This window comes from Muntiacus reevesi, chromosome 18, assembly GCF_963930625.1.
Source record: "Muntiacus reevesi chromosome 18, mMunRee1.1, whole genome shotgun sequence".
Classification (NCBI taxonomy): domain Eukaryota; kingdom Metazoa; phylum Chordata; class Mammalia; order Artiodactyla; family Cervidae; genus Muntiacus; species Muntiacus reevesi.
The window spans coordinates 26669830-26691901 of NC_089266.1; the positions used below are offsets into that span (position 1 = coordinate 26669830).

Sequence of the window (22072 nt, forward strand, 5' to 3'; positions counted from 1 at the left end):
AGGGAAAAGCTACCCACTCCAGTATTCTGGAAAATTCCATGGACCGTGTAGTTTATGGGGTCACAAAGAGTCAGACACAACTGAGCAACTTTCACTCACTCACTCACTCATGGAGATAGTAAAGGACAGGGGAGCCTGACAGTCCATGGGGTCACAGAGTTAGACACATCTTAACTACTGAACATGTTATGTATACACCATGACAGTATATTAGATCTGTTGAATGCTAAAATACAAGAGTGATGTATTTCAGGACTAGAATATCGAAGTGTGGACCCATTCCAGAAAGCTTATTATTACTATAACTTGCATGAAACAGTACTTTTAGGGAATTCCCTAATGGTCCAGTGGTTAACACTCCACGTTTTCCCTGCGGGGGCACAGGTTCAGTCCACAGTCAGGGAACTAGCATGCCACAGCCTTGCATCACAGTCACCAAAAATAAATAAATAAATAACAGGTTTTTTAGGCAAAGCAAATAGGATTTCGGAGGCTGTACCCTAGTCAGAGATAGTTTAAAAAAAAAAAAAAAGTAAATGAATCCTCCTAAGAAACCTGTAAGCATTCATTATTGATTTAATGTGATTCAATTTCTTGCCAGTGGCATAACTTTATAAAAATGGCCAACCTACATTACAGTTGGCAAATGGTAGGGTTAGGGCAATATCAAAATCAAGGCAGGAGAGAGGCAGTTTCTCAAACTACAAAACAATACTATCCCTAGAGAATTCTGGTTCCTTTCCCCCAACACAGGAGAGTCTGTCAGATCCCTCAGATATGTTGGTATAGGATGCACACCTCTCCACACCCCACCTGTTTGTCCATCCGTTTTTCTAAGCTACTCTCACACATGGTTTTTTTTAAAAAGTGTTAGGGGACTGGGATAAAAGCCTATGAATGGTCTTTTTCATCTTGTGTTACAAATATATCTTCATTAGATACTACTTTCTCCTCTCAATAACTAATTGGCCAACAACAAATTGTGACTTCAGACAAACTCTCCTGGGAGCAATGACACACTTAAAAAATAAAAAAAAAAAGTCAGTATACAATACAGATTCATCTCAGGATTCAAAAAGAATAACCTTTGTGATGAAGCAAACTGGTTTCAAGTTCAGATGGTTTATAGGAGCTGTTCTGCCACAATGTTCTGGAGAAAAACAAAGCTTTGAAAAGGTATGGTCCTTAAGCTAAAAAAAAAAAATCCCTAGAGACTATAGCTTATTGGAAAAAGACAGTGAAGTGAAGTGAAAGCCACGCAGTCGTGTCCGACTCTTTGAGACCCCAAGGACTATACAGTCCATGGAATTCTCCTGGCCAGAATACTGGAGTGGGTAGCCTTTCCCTTCTCCAGGGGATCTTCCCAACCCAGGGATCAAACCCAGGTCTCCCACATTGCAGGCAGATTCTTTACCAGCTGAGTCACAAGGGAAACCCAAGAATGCTGGAGTGGGTAGCCTATCCCTTCTCCATCAGATCTTCCCGACCCAGGAATCGAATCAGGGTCTCCTACATTGCAGGTGGATTCTTTACCAACTGAGCTATGAGGGAAGCCCAGGAGAAAGATATTAACAGACAAAAAACAAGCAAAAAACCTCTACAACCTTTAAAGTAGTAACTTTGTATACAGTATTTTTCTTAAAAAAAAAAAAAAAAAAAAAAAAAACACCAAATAAAAGGCTGACTTACTGCTCAGAATCTGGCAATATATTATCCACCACCCATTTACTCTGCAAAGTGGGGGAACGAAACATTTCCATTATTTTAAATAATTATTGTTAAATTCAGTTCATTTAAATTTAACTGTTTTTCAATATAGTAGCTTTTAACAAATAAAAGAACAAACCACATTATTAAGCAATGCCTGAGGAATGTCATTCCCCAAACCCTCCCCAATCCAAAATGCAGAAAAAACTTCTAATACAAATGACTCAGTTTTTTCAAACCTAAATAACAAAGTGGGGGCGTGGGGTAGGAGGAGAGCACTTACAGATGATGAGATTCTTAAGAGACACAGAGAAAGGAAAGGGAGAAAGGGAAAGATATACCCAACTGAATGCAGAGTTTCACAGTATTGTAGGTGAGATAAGAATGCCTTCTTAGATGAACAATGCAAATAAAAAGAAGAAAATAACAGAATGGAAAAGACTATAAAACTCTTCAAGAAGACTGGAAATATCAAGGGAACATTTCATGCAAGGATGGGCACGATAAAGGATAGAAATGGTAAGGACCTAAGAAAAGCAGAAGAGATTAAGAAGAGGTGGCGAGAATACACAAAAGAACTATACAAAAAAGTTCTTGAAGATCCAGATGACCACAATGGTGTGGTCACTCATCTAGAACCAGACATCCTGGAGTGTGAAGTCAAGTGGGCCTTAGAAAGTACTACTACAAACAAAGTCAGTGGATGTGATGAAATTCCAGCTGAGCTATTTCAAATCCTAAAAGATGATGCTGTGAAAGTGCTGTACTCAATAAGCCAGCAAATTTAGAAAACTTAGCAGTAGCCACAGGACTGGAAAATATCAGTTTTCATTCCAATCCCTAAGAAGGGCAATGTCAAAGAATGTTCAAACTACTATACAACTGCACTCATTTAACATGCTAGCAAGGTGATGCTCAAAATCCTTCAACCTAGGCTTAAATAGTATGTGAATCGAGAACTTCCAGAGGTATAAGATGGATTTAGAAAAGGCAGAGGAAACAGAGATCAAATTGCCAACATTCGCTGGATCATAGAGAAAGCAAGGGAATTCCAAAAAAATATCTACTTCTGCTTCATTGACTATGCTAAAGCCTTTGACTGTGTGGGTCACAAAAAACTGGAAAATTCTGAAAGAGATGGGAATACCAGACCTCGTTACCTGCCTCCTGAGAAACCTGTATGCAGGTCAAGAAGCAACAGCTAGAACTGGACACGGAACATCCGACTGGTTCAAATTTGGGAAAGGAGTACAGTAAGGCTGGCTGTATACTGTCACCCTGCTTATTTAACTTATATGCAGAGTACATCATTCGGAATGTCAGGATTGATGAATCACAAGCTGGAATCAAGAAATAACAACCTCAGATATGCAGATGATATCACTCTAATGGCAGAACATGAAAAGTAGACAAAGAGCCTCTTGATGAGGGTGAAAAACAAGAGTGAAAATGCTGGTTTAAAACTCAACATTCAAAAAACTAAGATTATGGCATCTGAACTCATCACCTAATGGCAAACAGATGGGGGAAAAGTGGAAGCAGTAACAGATTTTATTTTCTTGGGCTCCAAAACCACTGTGGACAGTGACTGCAGCCATGAAATTAAAAGATGCTTGGGCTTGGTCCTTGGAAGAAAAGCTATGACAAATCTAGACAGTGTATTAAAAAGTAGAAATATCTACTTTGTCGACAAAAGTCCATATAGTCAAAGCTATGGTTTTCCCAGTCATGTATGGATGTGAAAGTTGAACCATAATGAAGGCTGAGCATCGAAGAATTGAAGCTTTTGAACTGTGTTTCTGAAGAAGACTCTTGAGAGTCCCTTGGACTGCAAGGAGATCAAACCGGGCAATCCTAAAGGAAATTGACCCAGAATACTCATTGGAAGGACTGATGCTGAAGCTGAAACTCCAATACTCTGGCCATCTGGTGTGAAGAGCCAACTCATTAGAAAAGACCCTGATGTTGGGAAAGAGTGAAGGCAGGAGGAGAAGGGGATGATAGAGGACGAGACGGTTAGATGGCATCAGTGACTCAATGGACATGAGTTTGAGCAAGCTCCAAGAGATGGTGAAGGACAGGCAAGCCTGGCTTGCTGCAGTCCATGGGGTCACAAAGATTTGGGACACAAATGAGTGGGTGAATAACAACAACTAGTAGGTCTTGTAGGTCTTCATAGAACTGTTCAACTTCATTGGCTTTAGTGGTTGGGGCACAGTCTTGGACTAGTGAGATGTTGAATGGTTTCCTTGGAAACAAACAGAGCTCATTCTGTCGTTTTTGAGATTGCACCCAAGTACTGCATTTTGGACTCTTCTGTTGACTATGAGGACTACTCCCTTTATTCTAAGGAATTCTTGCCCACAGAAATAGATATAATGGTCATATGAATTAAATTCGCCCATTGCCATCCATTTTAGTTCACCAACTGCTAAAATGTCTATGTTCACTCTTGCCATCTCCTGAAATAAAAGTTTACTATTCTTCACAGTAAGTGTGTGCTTAGTCGCTAAATCATGTTCGACTCTTTTGGAGTCAACATCATGGACCATAGTCTGCCAGATTCCTCTGTTCAGAGGATTTTCCAGGCAAGAATACTGGAGTGGGTTGCCATTTCCTTCTCCAGGGGACCTTCCCAACGCAAAGATCGAGCCCGCAGCTCCTGCATTGCAGGTGGATTCTAAACTTTTCTTCAAAACACATCAATTTTTTTTTTTTACTAAACAGTTTATTTGTTACTATAGGCTACTACTGCTATATCCTGATTAGAAATGTCTACCAAAAAATTCTAAGCAATAGTTAAAATTAAGGGTTGGCACTTAACCATCATTTGTGTGGAAAATTTATTCAGCTAGAAGAAATTTTCAACCAGTAACTTAGAAATACATATTTGTGGCTAAAACTAATTAAAAAGCAATCAGAGCCTTCTGTCCTATGAGGACACAGTGAGAAAACTACAGCTATCTATGAACCAGGCAATGGGTTCTCATCAGACTCTGAATCTGTCAGCATCATGACCTTGGACTTCCCAGCTTTTAGAACAATGGAAATAAATATTTGTTGTTAAAGCCACTCAACCTACGGTATTTTTGTTATAGCAGCCTGAGCAGACTAAGAGAGAACAGATGTGGCTAACACCACCTCTTCTTTCCTCTTTTTCTCTTGAAAGCAGCCTGGATGCCCACAGTTCTGAATATTAATTTTTAACCATGAGGTATATTGTAAGAAGTCCAGAGTTTTGGCCTGGACTTTGATGCCAGCACCCTCTATTTCCAAACTTCCAGCTGTGAGGAAAAACTTAAAACAAACAAAGAAAAAACCTTAACAAAATAACAACCACAAAAACAATCAGAGAAGGAATTCCCTGGTGGTCCAGTGGTTAGGACTCTATGTTTCCACTTCAGGGGGCACAGGTCCAATTCCTCACTGGGGAACTAAGATCTTTCAAGCTGTGTGGAAACAGTCCAAAAAAAAAGAGACAGAGAGAGAGAGACTCATGGTGCTAACATGATTTTTAAGTAGTCTACAACATTCTGACAACAGCTTCAATGATCTTGAAAATATTTCAATTTTTTAAATGCCTAAATATTTCTAGAATATCTAGTATGTATAGGACAATGTAGCCAAAGTGTCTGTAATAAGTATACTTAGAAGAAGTCAGTTTTTTTGTATATGCCTAAGTCAAGGGACTCACTGAAGCACTTTCTAGAAGTTGTAGCATAACTTGGTACCAGCAGTAAATAAGGACAATAACTTGAATGCACAAAAGAGAATTTTAAATAGCTAGCCTCAGCAATTTGACCTTTAGTATATTTATCTATCCACCATCCAACCAAACAAAAAATATCTAGTACCTACTGCATCCCAGTAACTTAGTGGGAGAATTAAAGCAATAGGTTAGTCAAACACAACACTGAAAGTACTATGAAAGGAGGGTAGTATGCTATGGGAATATATAAAATGGGTACAACCCACACTTCAGTGACATAAAAGGCATTCCAGAATTGAAGCCTGAAAGATGAATAATGGTAGCCAGGCAATCGAAGAGAAAGAGAGTGCCATGCAAAGAGGCAGTTTTAACAAGGCCTAGAGAACCTACCTTTTACATAACAAACTCAAGGGGTTCAGTATGGCTCTAAAAGGAGATGATTAGACTAGTGAAGTCAGAAGCAGCCAGACTACAAGGCCTTGTATGTTAGGAACTTTAGTCAATTCAAGAACAGACTTTAGACAGATCCACTAAAGGCTTTTAAGTGTGGAAACGACCGGATCAGATTGCCATTTTGGAGAGATCCAGGCACAGTGTGATGGACAGTGTATAGGCTGGCGATACAGAACACAAATAGATCATTTATGGGACAGTTTCAGTTGCCCATTTATTTATTCAGAGATATTCAAAGGGTATTTCTTATGTGCCAGACCTGGTATTCAGTTTGAATGAAAGAAACTCCAGCTCTTCAGAGTAGTAAGCATTACTTTCAGAGTAGTAAAAATAGTTTTGAAAAGTAAAGACATTCCAGATATATTTAGGAGTTGAAAACAAAAGAAGGCAGCAATGGGGATGAAGGAAAGAGAATAGTTAAGAATGATGACCTGGTTTGTAGCTAGGTAGACAGTGGTATCTACTCAGGAAGAGGATGAGCAAAGCAAGCTTGTGAGTTAAGTTCAGTTTTGGACATGTTGGGAGACATTCATGCCCAATAAGCAACAGTAATACGTATCTGAAACTCCGGAGAGAGATCTGGATTTAAAAGGCTGTTCTTAGTAGGCTATCAGCTCCATGAAGGAAGACTTGTTTTACTCACCACTGTATCCCAATAACCACAGTACCAGGCACACAGCTGCCCTTCAATAAATATCTGTTAAATGAATGAATGAGATACACATTTTGCAATAGTCAACAAAATGGTCACCGAACTGATCAGAATGGATTACATGAGTTAGGCAATGTACAGAGTGAGAACTTCAGGGGATCTTAGAAAAAGCACCAAAGAACACCAATGCTAACGAGAATAAGAAGAATCCACAGATAAGCCAGAGGAAAACCAAGAGATTTCAAAGTTAGAGAACCAAAATATAATGCTTCTTACAGAATGAGTGACCAAAAGAGACAAATGTTGCTAAGAAGTATGAGGAGTAAGACAGAAAATAGAAGAAAGACATCTGAGAGTGTTATTCACGTTTGTGAATTTTGTTCCTTAATTTTTTCTTCTTTTTGGTTTTTGTCTTTTGGTTGAGGCACACAGAACTTGGTCCTCCTACTAGGGGTCAAACCTGTGCCTCTGCAGTGAAAACATGGAGTTCTAACCACTTAGTGCCAGGGAATTCCCATCACTTTTGTGAATTTTCAAGAATATGAGGAGGAGAAATTCTATTATACCTAACATTTCATATCTAAATAATGACTCTCATATCTAAATGATGAGATGGACTGCTTAACCTTTTATAAACTTGTTTGTTCTAACATGCCTGCCTCTTTACTCTGTATCACCTCACCTTTATTTCCTGTGTAACACCTATCACAATCTATAATTAAATGGTTTGTTATTACAATATAAACTGTAAGAAAGGAAGGGCTACTTCTCGTGTCTGATCTGTTTGTGGACACACTCCCAGAGTCTAGAATAGTGCCTGGCTCAATAAATATTTCTTTTTTCTGATCATTCATGTGTCCTGTTTATCTCCCTATGGGAATAGGATAGAGCAGAACTAAAGATCATGGAGATTCCTCTCAGCCCTTAAAAAAATACCTGCAAGAAAACCAAGTAAAAATACATTTTAGGGACTTCCCTGGCATTTCAGTGATTATGACTCCGTGCTTCCAATGCAGGGGGCATGGCTTCTATCTTGGTCGAGAAACTAAGATCCCACATGCTTCCCGGTGTGGCCAAAAAATAAATGTAAAAGAAACCAAGATTTTAAAAGAAAAAACATTTTGAAGCATAGTAACAGAATTGAGAAAGACAAAAATCCTAAACCCACGCCCTATAGAGGATCTAATCAACAGGAGTGCAAATTACAAGGAAAAAATTCTTCTTAGGCTCTATAATCCTAGTGGAGCAGGTAAGCAATCAGAAACAAGGTATCCTAAAATATATGTAAGACTAAAAAAAAAAAGTTGCCAGAGAAAACATTAAATGGAGAGTAGTTCCTCAATTTCTGCATTTCAAACCTTAAAAGGGGAAAAATAATCCATTATACTTTTATACTATAATTAAAAAAAAAAATTTAGACAATTTTAATTGCTTTGTAGAACTCAGGTTTAAATTTCTATTTATAGAAAAGTAGTTAAACTGCAATAATTTCTTCCTTTCCAGATGAGTGCCATCAGTTCACTATAAAAACATTATCTTACTCATCTCTAAAACTGACACATGCTCTGCTCTAAAAAATGAATTCACAGACTTCCCTGGTAGTCCACTGGTTAAGACTCTGTGCTTCCAGTGCAGAGGGTGTGGGTTCAATCCCTGGTTGGAAAACTAACATCCCATATGCTATACATATCCCATATGTACAGCAAAAAAAAAAAAAAAAAAAAGCAAACACAAACTCAAATGGAATAGTAGATATTAGAAAATGTTCTCCTATGTAAATAAAATTGTGACTATATGGTAGAATGCTTTAATTTTTAGGATAAGCACTTTAAGTACTGAAGGGAAAAGTGTCATAACATCTGCAGTGTACTTTGAAATGGTTCACAATGTGAAAATATGTGTATGTATATATGTTGTGTGTATGTGTGTGTGTGTGTGTGTATAACATTTGTTGTTGCTGTTCAGTCACTAAGTTGTGTCCAACTCTTTGTGAGCTCATAGACTGCAGCACACCAGGCAGGCTTCCCTGTCCTTCATATCTCCTGGAACTTGCTCAGACTCATGTCTGTTGAATCGGTGAGCTATCTAACTATCTCATCCTCTGCCACCCTCTTCTCTTTTTGCCTTCAATCTTTCCCAACATCAGGGGCTTCTCCACTGAGTCGGCTCTTCACATCAGGTGGCCAAAGTATTGGAGCTTCAGCATCAGTCCTTCCAACTGATTTCCTTACATTTAAGACTTTGATCCATTTTATTTCTGTGTATGGTATATTCTCCCCTCCTTTCTCATAGACTAAGTGACCATTAACTGAATAGTAAGGAGAGAAAAGAAAGCCTTCTTCAGTGATTAACACAAAGCAATAGAGGAAACCAACAGAATGGGGAAAACTAAAGATCTCTTCAAGAAAACCGGAGATACCAAGGGAACATTTCACATAAAGATGGGCACAATAAAGGACAGAAATGGTATGGATCTAACAGAAGCTGAAGATATTAAGACAATGTGGCAAGAATACAAAGAACTATACAAAAAAGATTTTCATGACTTAGATAACCATGATGATGTGGTCACTCACCTAGAGTCAGGCATCCTGGAATGTGAAGTCAAGCGGACTTTAGGAAGCATCACTACAAACAAAGTTAGTGGAGGTGATGGAATTCCAGTGGAGCTATTTCAAATCCTAAAAGATGATGCTGTGGAAGTGCTGCACTCAATATGCAAGCAAATTTGGAAAACTCAGCAGTGGCCACAGGACTGGAAAAGGTCAGTTTTCAGTCTAATCCCAAAGAAAGGCAATGCCAAAGAATGTTCAAACTATCATACAATTGCACTCATCTCACACACCAGCAAAATAATGCTCAAAGTTCTCCAATCCAGGCTTCAACAGTACATGAACCGTCAACTTTCAGATGTTCAAGCTGGATTTAGAAAAGGCAGAGGAACAAGAGATCAAATTGCCAACATCCGCTGGATCATGAAAAAAGCAAGAGAGTTCCAGAAAAACATCTACTTCTGCTTTATTGACTATGCCAAAGTCTTTGACTGTGTGGATCACAATAAACTGTGGAAAATTCTGAAAGAGGTGGGAATATCAGATCACCTGACCTGGTTCCTGAGAAATCTGTATGCAAGTCAAGAAGTAACAGTTAGAACCAGACATGGAACAACAGACTGGTTCCAAATAGGGAAAGGAGTATGTCAAGGTCGTATTGTCACCCTGCTTATTTAACTTATATGCAGAGTATACATCAAGTGAAATGCCAAGCTGGATGAAGCACAAGCTGGAATCAAGATTGCTAGGAGAAATATCAATAACCTCAGAAAAGCAGATGACACCAGCCTTATGGCAGAAAGTGAAGAAGAACTACAGAGCCTCTTGATGAAAGTGAAAGAGGAGAGTGAAAAAGTTGGCTTAAAACTCAACATTGAGAAAACTAAGATCATGGCATCCAGTTCCATCACTTAATGGCAAATAAATAGGAAAACAATGGAAACAGGAACAGGCTTCATTTTTTGAGCTCCAAAATCACTGCAGATGGTGACTGCAGTCATGAAATTAAAAGATACTTGCTCCTTGGAAGAAAAGCAATGACCAACCTAGACAGCATACTAAAAAGTAGAAACATTACTTTGCCAACAAAGGTCTGTCTAGTCAAAGCTATAGTTTTTCCAGGAGTCATGTATGGAAGTGAGAGTTGGATTACAAAGAAAGCTAAGTGCTGAAGAACTGATGCTTTTGAACTGTGGTGTTGGAGAAGACTCTTGAGAGTCCCTTGGACTGCAAGGAGATCCAACCAGTCCATCCTAAAGGAAATCAGTCCTGAATATTCATTGGAAGGACTGATGCTGAAGATGAAACTCCAATACTTTGGCCACCTGATGTGAAGAACTGACTCATTCAGACCCTGATGCTGGAAAAGACTGAAGGCAGGAGGAGAAGGGAAAGATTGAAGGCAAGAGGAGAAGGGGAAGACAGAGGGTGAGATGGTTGGATGGCATCACCAACTCGATGGACATGAGCTTGAGCAGGCTCTGGGAGTTGGTGATGGACAGGGAAGCCATGCAGCCCATGGGGTCACAAAGGTCACACACGACTGAGCAACTGAACTGAACTGACCATGGGTGTGTGTGTGTTTATTTCTGGATATTTTATCTTGTTTCACTGGTCTATATTTGTTTTTGTGCCAGTACCATACTCTTGATTACTGTACCGTTATAGTATAGTCTAAAGTCGTTTTGAGTCACATCAGTCATGTCTGACTCTCTGTGACGCCATGGACTGTAGCCTGCCAGGCTCCTCTGTCCATGGCATTCTCTAGGCAACAATATTGGAGTGGGCTGCCATGCCCTCCTCCAGGAATCTTCCCAATTCAGGGATCAAACCCATGTCTCTTATGTCTCCTGCATTGGCAGGCAGGTTCTTTGCCACTGATGCCACCTGGAAGTCTGAAGTCAGGACCCTGGTTCATTTTTCTTTCTCAGGATTGCTTTGGCTATTTGGGGTCTTTTGTATTTCCAGATAAATTTTAGAATTTTTTGTTCTAGTTCTGTGAAAAGTGTCAGTGATAATTTGATATAAATTGCATTAAATCTAAAGATCGCCTTAGGAAGTATAGTCATTTTGACAATATTGATTCTTCCAATCCAAAAACACAGTATATCCTTCCATCTGTTTGTGCTATCTCCAACTACGTTCATCAGTGTCTTATACTTTTCAGAATACAAGTCTTTGGATTCCTTAGGTAGGTTATTTCCAGGTATTACACTCTTTTTGATATGATGGTAAATGAGATTGGTTCCTTGATTTTTTCTTTCTGATCTTTTGACGTTAGTGTATAGAAATGCAAGAGATTTGCATATTAATTTTGAATCCTACAACTTTACCAAATTCACTGATGAGCCCTAGTGTTTTTCTGGTAGCATCTTTAGGATGCTCTGTGTATTGTATCATATCACCTTCAAACAGTAACAATTTTACTACTTCTTTTCCAATTTATATTAGTTTTACTTCTTTTTCTTCTTTGATTGCCGTGGCTAGGACTTCCAAATCTATGTTGAATAGAAGTGGTGACAATAGACATTTTTGCCTTGTTTCCAATCTTAGAAGCAATGAATTCAGCTTTTCACCACCGAGAATGATGTTAGCAATGGGTTTGTCATATATGGCCTTTATTATGGCCTCTATTCCCACTTTCTAGAGAGCTCTTATCATAAATGGGTGTTGGATTTTATCAAAAGCTTTTTCTGCATCTATTGAAGTGATCATATACTTTCTTTTTATTCTCACTTTGTTAATGTGGTGTATCACACTGATTGATTTGTGAGTACTGAAGAATCCTTGCATCTCTGGGATAAATCCCACTTGATCATGGTGAATGACTCTTTTAACGTATTGTTGAATTCAGTTTGCTAGTATTTTGTTGAGGATTTTTGCATCTATACTCATCAGTATCAGTTCAGTTCAGTTTCTCAGTCATGTCCAACTCTTTGCAACCCCCATGACTGCAGCACACCAGGCTTCCTGTTTATCTACAACTCCCAGAGCCTGCTCAAGCTCATGTCCATCAAGTCAGTAATGCCATCCAACCATCTCACCCTCTGTCATCCCCTTCTCCGACGGTATAATTGGCCTATAATCTTTTCTTGTAATATCTTTGTTTTTGGTTATCAGGCTGATGGTGGCCTCATAGAATGAGCATGGCAGTATTCCTTCCTCTGCAATTTTTTTATAACAATTTCAGAAGGATAGGTGTTAACTCTTCTCTAAATGTCTGAAAGAATTCACCTGTGAAGCATTCTGGTCCTGGACGTTTGTTTGTTGGAAATTTTTTAACTACTGTTTCAATTTCAGTACTTGTGATTCATCTGTTGACATTTTCTATTTCTTCTTGGTTCAGTCTTGGAAGGTTGTACCTAAGAATCTGTCCATTTCTTTTAGGTGGTCCATTTTATTGGCATATAGTTGTTTGTAGTAGTGTCTTATGATCCTGTGTATTTCTGTGTTGTCAGTTGTAACTTCTCCTTTTTCATTTCTAGTTTTATTGATTTGAATCCTCTCCTTTTTTCTTGATGAGTCTGGCTAGAGGTTCATCAATTTTGCTTATCTTCTTAAAGAATCAGCTTTTAATTTCACTGATCTTTGCTACTGTTGTCATCTTTATTTCTTTTATTTCTGCTCTGATTTTTGTGTATTTTCTTTTCTTTCTACTAACTTTGGGCTTTGTTTGTTCCTCTCTAGTTGCTTTAGGGGTAAGGTTAGTCTGTTTATTTGAGATATTTCTTGTTTCCTAAGGTAAGATGGTATTGCTATAAATGTCCCTCTTAGAACTCCTTTTGCTGTATCCCAAAAGTAATGGACCATTATGTTTTCATTGTCATTTGTCTCTAGCTATTATTTTATTTTCTCTTTGATGTCTTTAGTGATCCATTAGATGTTCAGTGACATATGTTTAGCCTCCACGTGTTTGTGTGTTTTTTTAGTTTTTCCCCTGTAATTGATTTCTAATCCCATAGTGTTGTGGTCGGATAAGATGCCTGATGTAATTTCAATTTTCTTAAAGTTACTAAGGCTTGATCTGTGGCCCAAGATATGATCTGTCCTGGAAAATGTTCCGTGTGCACTTGAGAAGAAAGTGTATTTGGCAGCTTTCAGATGGAATATTTTTTAAATATCAGTAAAGTCCATCTGATCTAATGTGTCATTTAAGGTCTGTGTTTCCTGATTTTCTGTGTGGACGATATGTTTCTTGATGAGAGTGAGTTATTAAAATCCCCCCAAATTACTGTGTTTCTGTTCATTTTTCCTTTTATGACTGTTAGTATTTGCCATATATATTGAGGTATTCCTACGCTGGATGCACACATATACATATATACAATTGTTGTATCTTCTTCTTGGATTGATCTTTTGATCATTATATAGTATCCTTCTTTGTCTCTTATAACATTCTTTATTTTGAAATCTATTTTGTCTGATATGAGTACTGCTACTCCAGCTTTCTTTTATTTCCATTTGCATGGATACTTTTTTCTATCCCCTCACTTTCAGTCTGTATGTAGGCACCAGAATTCTTAAGTGAATTCCACGGCCTTGTACCAAAGCTAATAACTAAATATCACTGGCCAAAATTTCAAAATGTATAGAATTCACACACATATATTTTTAAATATCAGCTTTTTTGATAGACACATTACATACATTATTAAACTGCTTCTATGTTGATATTTCTTATCTCAACCTAGAAATTTAGGTAATAGCTACATTCATTGTAAGTGCTGAAGCAAAAAAAAAACAACAACGGTATTTTTAAAATAACTCAACCATTAGTCAAGGGAACAAAAGAAAATGTATTTGGGTACATTATTCTAATACTAATTCTACTGGGAACCAAAAGTATTTAAGTATGTAATGTGTAGTTAAAGGTAAGCTAAGGAATCCAAGAAACTCACTCACCAAACAGAGGCACAGAATTGGATCAGTGACCTGTGGCATAAACCACAGTAATCTAGTAAGTAGTTTTTACTCAACTAATCCATCCTGGTACCTTAGCCATTTTCATAGTCTCTTTTGTGATTTTAAATAAGTAAAATGTGAATGTCACTATCCCAGGGACACATAATAGATACTTCAATACTTAAATTCAGAAATCTCTGAAAGGTAAATGGTAAACTGTTAGTTGCTCAGTTGTGTCTGACTCTTTGCGACCCCATAGACTAGCCTGCCAGGCTCCTCTGCCCACAGAATTTTCCAGGCAAGAATACTAGAGTGGGTTGACACTGAAATGTTGTGAAGTGATTGGCCTCCAACTAATAAAATAATATTTAAAAAAAAAAAAAAGAATACTAGAGTGGGTTGAGATTCCCTTCCCCAGGGGATCTTCCTGACCCAGGGATCAAACCTGGGTCTCCTGCTGCAGGAAGATTCTTTACCATCTGAGCCACCAAGAAATCCTGAAGGTAAATGTTAAGATCTATTTTAATAGCTAAACAATAATTATCTCTAATTATCATTTCAAAAGGTGACATACGCACCCTCTCATCAATGTAAACACCATCCCCTGAAGAACAGGTTGTTCATTTCAGAAATCTCCTAGAAGTAGGGACTGACAGGGGCAAGGACATATCTACTCTGACAAGGGGCAGTGTGAAGCTTATTTCAATAGTTCAGCAAAAAAAAAAAAGTTATTTTCAAAATATGAAAATATGTATTTTTTAAATGTACTGGTTTTATGTACAAATTCATTTGTGTACACAAAGATCAATGAAGCACTAAAGTGTATTTTGAGCATTCTAAAACTTAGGTTTAAAGAAGTTAAGATGTAACAATTCAAAAAGCTGTTGACCCTTGCTGTAACTAAACCAAGAGAGAAATGAAGTCAGCACCTCAATTATCCTTGGACCAAAAATCTTTAGCTCACTAAAGATACCAGAAGATACTGGTTTTAAAAACCACTGGATTTCTTGGATTCCTTAACTTACCTTCCTTGGTGGCTCCATGGAAAAGATTCTGCCTGCCAATGATGGAGAGACATGGATTCGATCCCTGATGCAGGAAGATCCCACATGCCACAGAACAGCTAAGCCTATGTGCCACAACTATTGAGCCTGTGCTCTAGAGCCCAGGAACCAAACTACTGAAGTCCACATGCCTTAGAGCCCGTGCTTCACGACCAAAGAAGCCACCGCAATGAGAAGCCTGCACACCACAACTAGAGAACAGCCCCTCCCCACAATGAGAGAGAAGTCCATGCAACAACAAACAGCCAGCACAGCCAAACATAAATAAATAAGATTAAAATAAAAAAACACTGAACAAGTGGTTTGAAAACTTCATGTCAAATGTTGTTCAACGGACCAGCAAATTGCTCTGTACTAACAGATCACCTGTGCATATAAAATAAACCACCATTCCACTACTGCTCCACTGTAGTGAAATAAAACCTACTTTTAAAATTATTATTATTTTGCCTCACTGTGCAGTATGGGGGTTCTTAGTCCCTCCCTCCCCCACAACCAGGGATCAAACCCATGCCCCTGCAGTGGAAGCTCAGAGTTCTAACCACTGGACCACCAGGGGATTCCCAAAACCTACTTAATAGCAAATTAAATTCCTTTTGATATCAGAGTAATAGAATTAAAACTAAAGAACCATCATAAATATCAATTCAAATAACAACTCTGCCAAAGAAACAAAATAAACTTAATGTTGAAGCAAATATGGAATTTCTACTTTTAAGATCCTAAGTCCTCAACAAATATAAGCTAAAGTATTCAAAATTACTCTTCACTCCTATCTTGAACTGAAAAGACTTCAAATATTCCTTTCTAAGTGTTTATTGAAGAAGTTAACTTTCACTGTAAATTATTTCACAAACAAAAATTAATTTCCTTAGCATTTTTGATTAAAATATTTTTATGGGGACTTCCCTGGTGGTCCAGTGGCTGACTCTCTTCACTCCCAATGCAGGGGGCCTTAGTTCAATCCCTGGTTACGGAGTGTGATCCCACATGCTGCAGTTACAGATCCTGCATGACGCAACTAAGACCAGGCACAGCCTCAATGAATAAATTTTAATTTTAAAAAACAATATAAAAAAAAACAACAATATGTTTTTATGAAAGAATGAGAACTACAACATCAATTTTAAAAAACCAGTATCCACGTCTGCTTTCCTGCCCACAAATCTTATCATTCCCGCTCATGTGCACAGACTTCCCAAGAAAACAACCAGATTACAAGTCTCCATATGCTGTGCTTAGTGGCCCAGTCGTGTCGGACTCTCTGCAACCCCATGGACTGCAGCCCGCCGGGCCCCTCGGTCCATGGGGATCCTCCAAGCAAGAATACTGGAGTGGGTTGCCATTCCCTCCTCTAAGGGATCTTCCCAACCCAGGGATCGAACCCAGGTCTCCCACATTGCAGGTGAATTCTTCACCATCTGAGCCAGCAGGGAAGCCCATGAATACTGGAGTGGGTAGCCTATCCCTTCTCCAGGGGATCTTCCCGACCTAAGAATCGAACTGAGGTCTCCTGCATTGCAGGTGGATTCTTTACCTGCTGAGCTACCAGGGAAGCCCATAAGCCTTCATATAAAACATCAATTGTTACTGCTTTAAGTGCTGATTCATTGGAAAAAAAGTTAATTAGAAAATTCTCAGTAATATCCCTCACCTATGCATTTAACCACTCCATTTTAGACAAAAACCCACAGAAAAGCAGTCCTAAAAATCACATAATCACAGCATCTTCTTGCCAGCAAAGACATTGTCTTCATATATGCTTCTACCACTCAAGGAGGATGAAGAGGGTACATCTTCATTTTTATGTGCAATCTCCCTTCAGTCGATCATGCTAAACTCTCACTTTAAAACTAAATTCCCTATGTATAACTGGATCACTTTGCTATACATCTGAAACTAGCACAGCACTGTAAATCAACTATATTTCAATAAAAAAAAATTTTTTAAAGAATTTCTTAAGAAAAGTTTTCTTTAATTCATTTGCCTAATTCAGGGAAATTTTTTTTAATTATTCAAAACAAATCATGTCTATTCTAAAAGAATCAGAACTTACACAAACAAAAACGTAAAAAACACTAACATATTCTTCTCAAGAATAACATCTCTCTCCAGATTTTTTTTTTTTTTTTTTGGTCCGTGCCACACAACTTGTGAATTTTTTTTTTAATCACTGATATAACAGATCAATTGTTAATAGATTCACAAACATTTACTCTGGATAGAATAAACAGGAAATGTTGAGCTGAAGAAGCGAAATTTAAGTTGAGTCAAAAGTGAGGAGCTAGTCAGGATAAAGCTCTGAGGGAAAAGTATTCTAGGCCAAGGGGGCAAAGGCATCAGACAATACTTGGTTAAATGGAAAAAAATACATATGGTTGGGGACTTCCCTGGTAGTCCAGTGGCTAAAGCTTCATGCTCCCAATGCAGGGACTAGGGTTACATCCCCGGTTAGGGAAGTAGATCCCACAGGCCTCAATGAAGTCAAAGATCTTGTGTGCCACAACTAAGACCTGGCACAGACAAATAAATATTTTAAATATACACTGTTGTTGTTCAGTCGCTAAGTCATATTCGATTCTTGGCAACCCCATGGACCGCAGAATGCCAGGTTTTCCAGCCCTTCATTATCTCCTGGAGTTTGCTCAAATTCAAGTTGATTGAGTCATTGTTGCCATCCAACCATCTCATCCTCTGTCAACCCCTTCTCCTCAAGCCCTCAATCCTTCCCCAGCATCATGGTCTTTTATACTGAGTCCGCTCTTCGCATCAGGTGGCCAAAGTATTAGAGCCACAGCATCAGTCTTTCCAATGAATATTCAGGGTTGATTTCCTTTAGGACTGACTGGTTTGATCTTGCTGTCCAAGGGACTCTCAAGAGTTTTTTCCAGCACCACAATTTGAAAGCATTAATTCTTCGGCACTCAGCCTTCCAGCTCTCACATCCATACATCACTACAGGAAAAATCACAGTTTTGACTATATATATATATGGCTGGAGCAGGGAGTCCAAAGGGGAGAGTGGTAAGCTATAAAATGAGATTCCCTGACTAGCATTTGAAGCTGGTTGTAAATCTATATAAAATCAGCCCTTCTTCAGATTGTTTTCATAGACTCAAAACCAGCAGGTTAACTCCTCACAACAAATTCAAATAAAAGCAAAGAAAAAAAAAAAAAAGCAAAGAAAGAGAAGGTATTCAAATTGAGTAATATCATTATAATAAAGATTAAATTTCTTATTTAAAGGCCACAAAACTTAAAGAAAATTAAACACAGAATCATTTCTGCATATTTACCTAAGAGAGACTGAATTTCTGAGCACTTGGGTAAAATTGGATCTATGACCTTATATGAAAACTGTTGTAATAAGAAGACTTCACGTTTGTGGTCATCTAGCCATCAGCGTTCTTAGTCTCAGGTCGTATGAAAATTACAAAGAATTTACCGGTGTATTTGAAAAAGCATAAATTACAAAAGAAGTCATTGGAGATCTACTTTTTACATGTCATTTACTTAAGAAATTAATATGTAATCCAGAGTCTAGTAGCTTAGTCAGTTGTATTTTCTGATTCTGCAACCTGTGGCAGATGGTTTTTCTGGCATGTGTGACCCTGGCATTTTGCCCATGTTTACATGGACTGACAGGAGTATAAGGCTGATGGGAGTAATTTCTTGCTTTTTAAAATTATTAATTTATTTACTTATGGCTATACTGGGTCTTTGCTGCTGCGTGTGGGCTTTCTCTAGTTGCAACGAGCTGGGTGAGGGGGGACAACCCTTCCTTGGGGTGTACAGGTTTCTCGTTGCAGTGGCTTCTCTTGTTGCAGAGCACAGGCTCTAGGGTATGTGGGCTTCATTGGTTGTGAAGTGCACAAGCTTAGTTGCCCCACACCATGTGGAATGTTTTCAGAACACAGATCAAACCTCCATCCCCTTCATTTCCAGGCAGATTCTTAACCACTGGACCACCAGGGACGTCCAACAATTTCTTTTATCTATGATAATAAAGTCATGCTGGGCCTGTTCCTCACCTGTGTGTATATTTGGTTAATTCCACAGTCTTCCCATGTACATCCATAAAATAGCAAGGGCCTCTCTGAGCATGAAGACATGGCAAGTCATCTCAGGAGTAGTACATAAGCTCCATTCCATAAAAGGTGCTAGTAAACTAGTGGAAATTGTGATTCCATCCTTAGATTTTCTTTTTCAACCTTTCCTTCCATATATGCTTGGAAATACTTTTGAAATAAAGTCAGTTTTGTTTGGCAAATTCAATAGCATCCCTTTGAGACAAATGGATCACAAAATCAGAACTAAAAAGCATCATGCAGTCAAACTTAAGGGGAAAAAAAACTATTTGACCTTGTACAAAGGTATTAAGTAAAAAAAAAGTTTAAATGGTGGTACTATTTAGTGTCAGGAAATGAGATGCACATCGTTAAAACTTTTCAAATATTTCCGAAAGACAGTGAGTCATTCCTTCAATAATTAGTTATTTAGCTTCCTTCTATCACCATATATTTAGCCAGGTTTGCTAGATGCTCAGGAAACAAAGATGAATAGGACACTTCACCTGCATCAGATAAATTCCACAGAAATAATGCCAACACATCCTGAAAGCTAGAATCCTTGACTGCCTCAAGAAGTTAAAGATCTATCACTTGCACTCCAAAGCTCCAAAAGGTTCAGCGTCAAGGCTGGGGCATCAAGGTCACTAAAGTTAAAAGCTGAGGTTTTATAAAGTTAAAAACTGGCCAAGTGCAGTCTCTGAAAAGAGTTGCCAACTGTCACCCACACCTCCTTAACCAGCCCCCTACCACTTCCCCATCCTTTTTATAAATAGTTTTTAAAGGGAACTGTCCAAGGTTACCACCTGACAAGGAAGAATGCATTGATGTGCATTCCAATAAAATAAAATTGTATACTCTCCATATTTACAGAGTATTCCCATACAACATCTAAGTGTCGACAAAGTATCAACCAAGGCACATAACACATAAAATAAAACTCCCTCAGTAGGGTTAAAATATCAAGAAACTGACCGAAAGAGGAAGATATCTAACTTCCCAAAGCAGCAACCCCCAGGAAAGGTATTGGAACCAGCGGAAGTTACATATCCAGGACAGTTTTTTAAAGGCGCTCCACCCACCACCCCAAGGTAAAAGTTTGAAACGCCGTCTGACTACCCCCACGGTGGTCGGAAACTTCCCTAAACTACAAGAGACAAGCAGATATCCTAAAATACCGCTCTCAGCCAACCCCAGGTGCCCTCAGGCCAGGCTGTGGCTTCCTCCCCAGGCCTTGCTTCCCTCATCTCACTCTCTTCTCCAGGACACTCACCCATCTCCCTGGGCGTCCAATGCTGGCCGGGGGTACTGGGGCCTCTCGGCCGGCAGGCTCATTCCGACGAACCTCGTACTTAGGCCTGCCCCAAGGAGGCCGGGGCGCCTCCCCTCCGAGACGGACCGCGACCCCCCGGCCCTCGGGCCCGGCCCTCACCCTCCCCTCTGGCCGGCCTCACCTCCTCTGCGTGCTTGCGCAGCGCCTTCTCTCGCTCGTACTGGGTGATGAGCTGCTCGTTGTCGTCCCGGAGCAGCTCCAGCTCCACCTGGTGCTCTTGGTCCTGCGCGAACACCGAGTCCAGGTTCTCCAGCACGGCTACCACCAGTGGCATCAGCTCCTTGACCACCTCCTCATCGTAGCGCCCGATGAGCCTCTCGAACTCGCGGTAGATGGAGCCGGCCAGGCCGGACACCCGCTCCGACATCACGGCCCCGGAGCCGCCGGGCTCCTCCTGGTACACCACACCGTCCTCCAGCTCCATGGTGGCGGGCTGCCCGCCGGCCGGGGGCGTCTCCGGCTGAGGGGGCGATACGGGCCCGCACGGGACGGGGCCGCTGCGGCTGGAGCTGGGGCTGGGCCCGGCGGGGTGGGGGCCCGAGCCGGAGGAGGGGAGGGGTGAAGCGAGCGTATTCAGCCCAACCGCCGCTGCACCAACTGCCGGGGCGGCCGGGCTGCGCGCGCCACACGTCACTGAAGGGGCGGGATCCGCCTGTGTCGGCCCGTAGGGCGGGACCCTGCAGGAGGCCAGGCGCGGTCGGGGGCGGGGCCAATGCAGCACCCTGCGCCAGCGGAGGCGGCGTTGCGTCAATACTCGGCGCCGCGCGGACGTCGTGTAAGCCAATGGGAAAGACTGCGATAGGAGGGTGGTGAGAAGTACCCACCCCTGGCGCGATTTGCGGGGCGAGCCCCAATGGAAACGGAGGGTTTCTGGAAGAGTGATTAGCAATCCAGAATAGCTAACATTTTATTACTTTTTACAGCGCACAAAGGGCTTTCATATTTGGGCCTCATCACAAGCTTGGTGCGGTAGACGTTTTGGCCTTCGTTTCACAGACGAGGAAAGTAGGCCTGGAGAAGTTAATGGTTCACTCAAGGTCACGCAGCTGGAACGGGAAGGAGGCCGATCAGGGACTCAAAACAGTTCTAAGAATTTGAGAATTCCGGACTCAGAGTAGTGGAAAACAGGGAAAGGGAAAGCAACCTTAGCGGGGACAAGGTCCGCCTCAGTAATAAGGTGGTCTTGAATAGGAAAGAATTATTTGGGGTTAAGACAGTAAGAATAGCCTTAAACAGAGGACGTGCAAAGCATCCTGGAGAAGAGTACAACAAACGCCACAATCTTGCACTTTCCCAAACACGAGTTTCTCTCCTCGCGGACGACTTGCGAGAGTGGTATTTACTGGCACCAAGCACCCTCCTTTCTTCTAATCTCTAAGCAGGGCAGGCTAATGTGGGGAGGAGAGTAGAGGAGGAAAGAGGTGGAGTTACTAGGATGAGTAAGTCCGATGGTACGTGAGGTCTCTGGTAGAAAATCACGTGTGGGGAATGACAACACCCAAACCTCGGGCAGGCTGAGTCAAGGATCACTTCCTGGTGTTCTGACCGCTGCAAATAGGACAGAAAATACACCCCAAAGCCCCTTAAATCCGCGGCAGGTGACGGAAGAGTACTGTGGCCTCAACTCCTGTAA

The 22072-nt window shown here is 40.2% G+C and overlaps 1 protein-coding gene across 3 annotated transcripts in view; it reads right to left on the reverse strand.

Annotated features, from left to right (window-relative positions):
* The window catches only part of SPAG9 (sperm associated antigen 9), a 153843-nt gene extending 132808 nt beyond the window's left edge, over positions 1–21035 (reverse strand). For all 3 annotated transcript variants that reach the window (XM_065911018.1, XM_065911017.1, XM_065911016.1), the window contains exon 1: positions 20561–21035. In XM_065911018.1, the coding sequence (XP_065767090.1) occupies positions 20561–20863 (303 nt within the window). In that variant the 5' untranslated portion in view covers positions 20864–21035. The remainder of the gene's footprint in view (positions 1–20560) is intronic.
* Positions 21036–22072: the final 1037 nt, after the last annotated feature.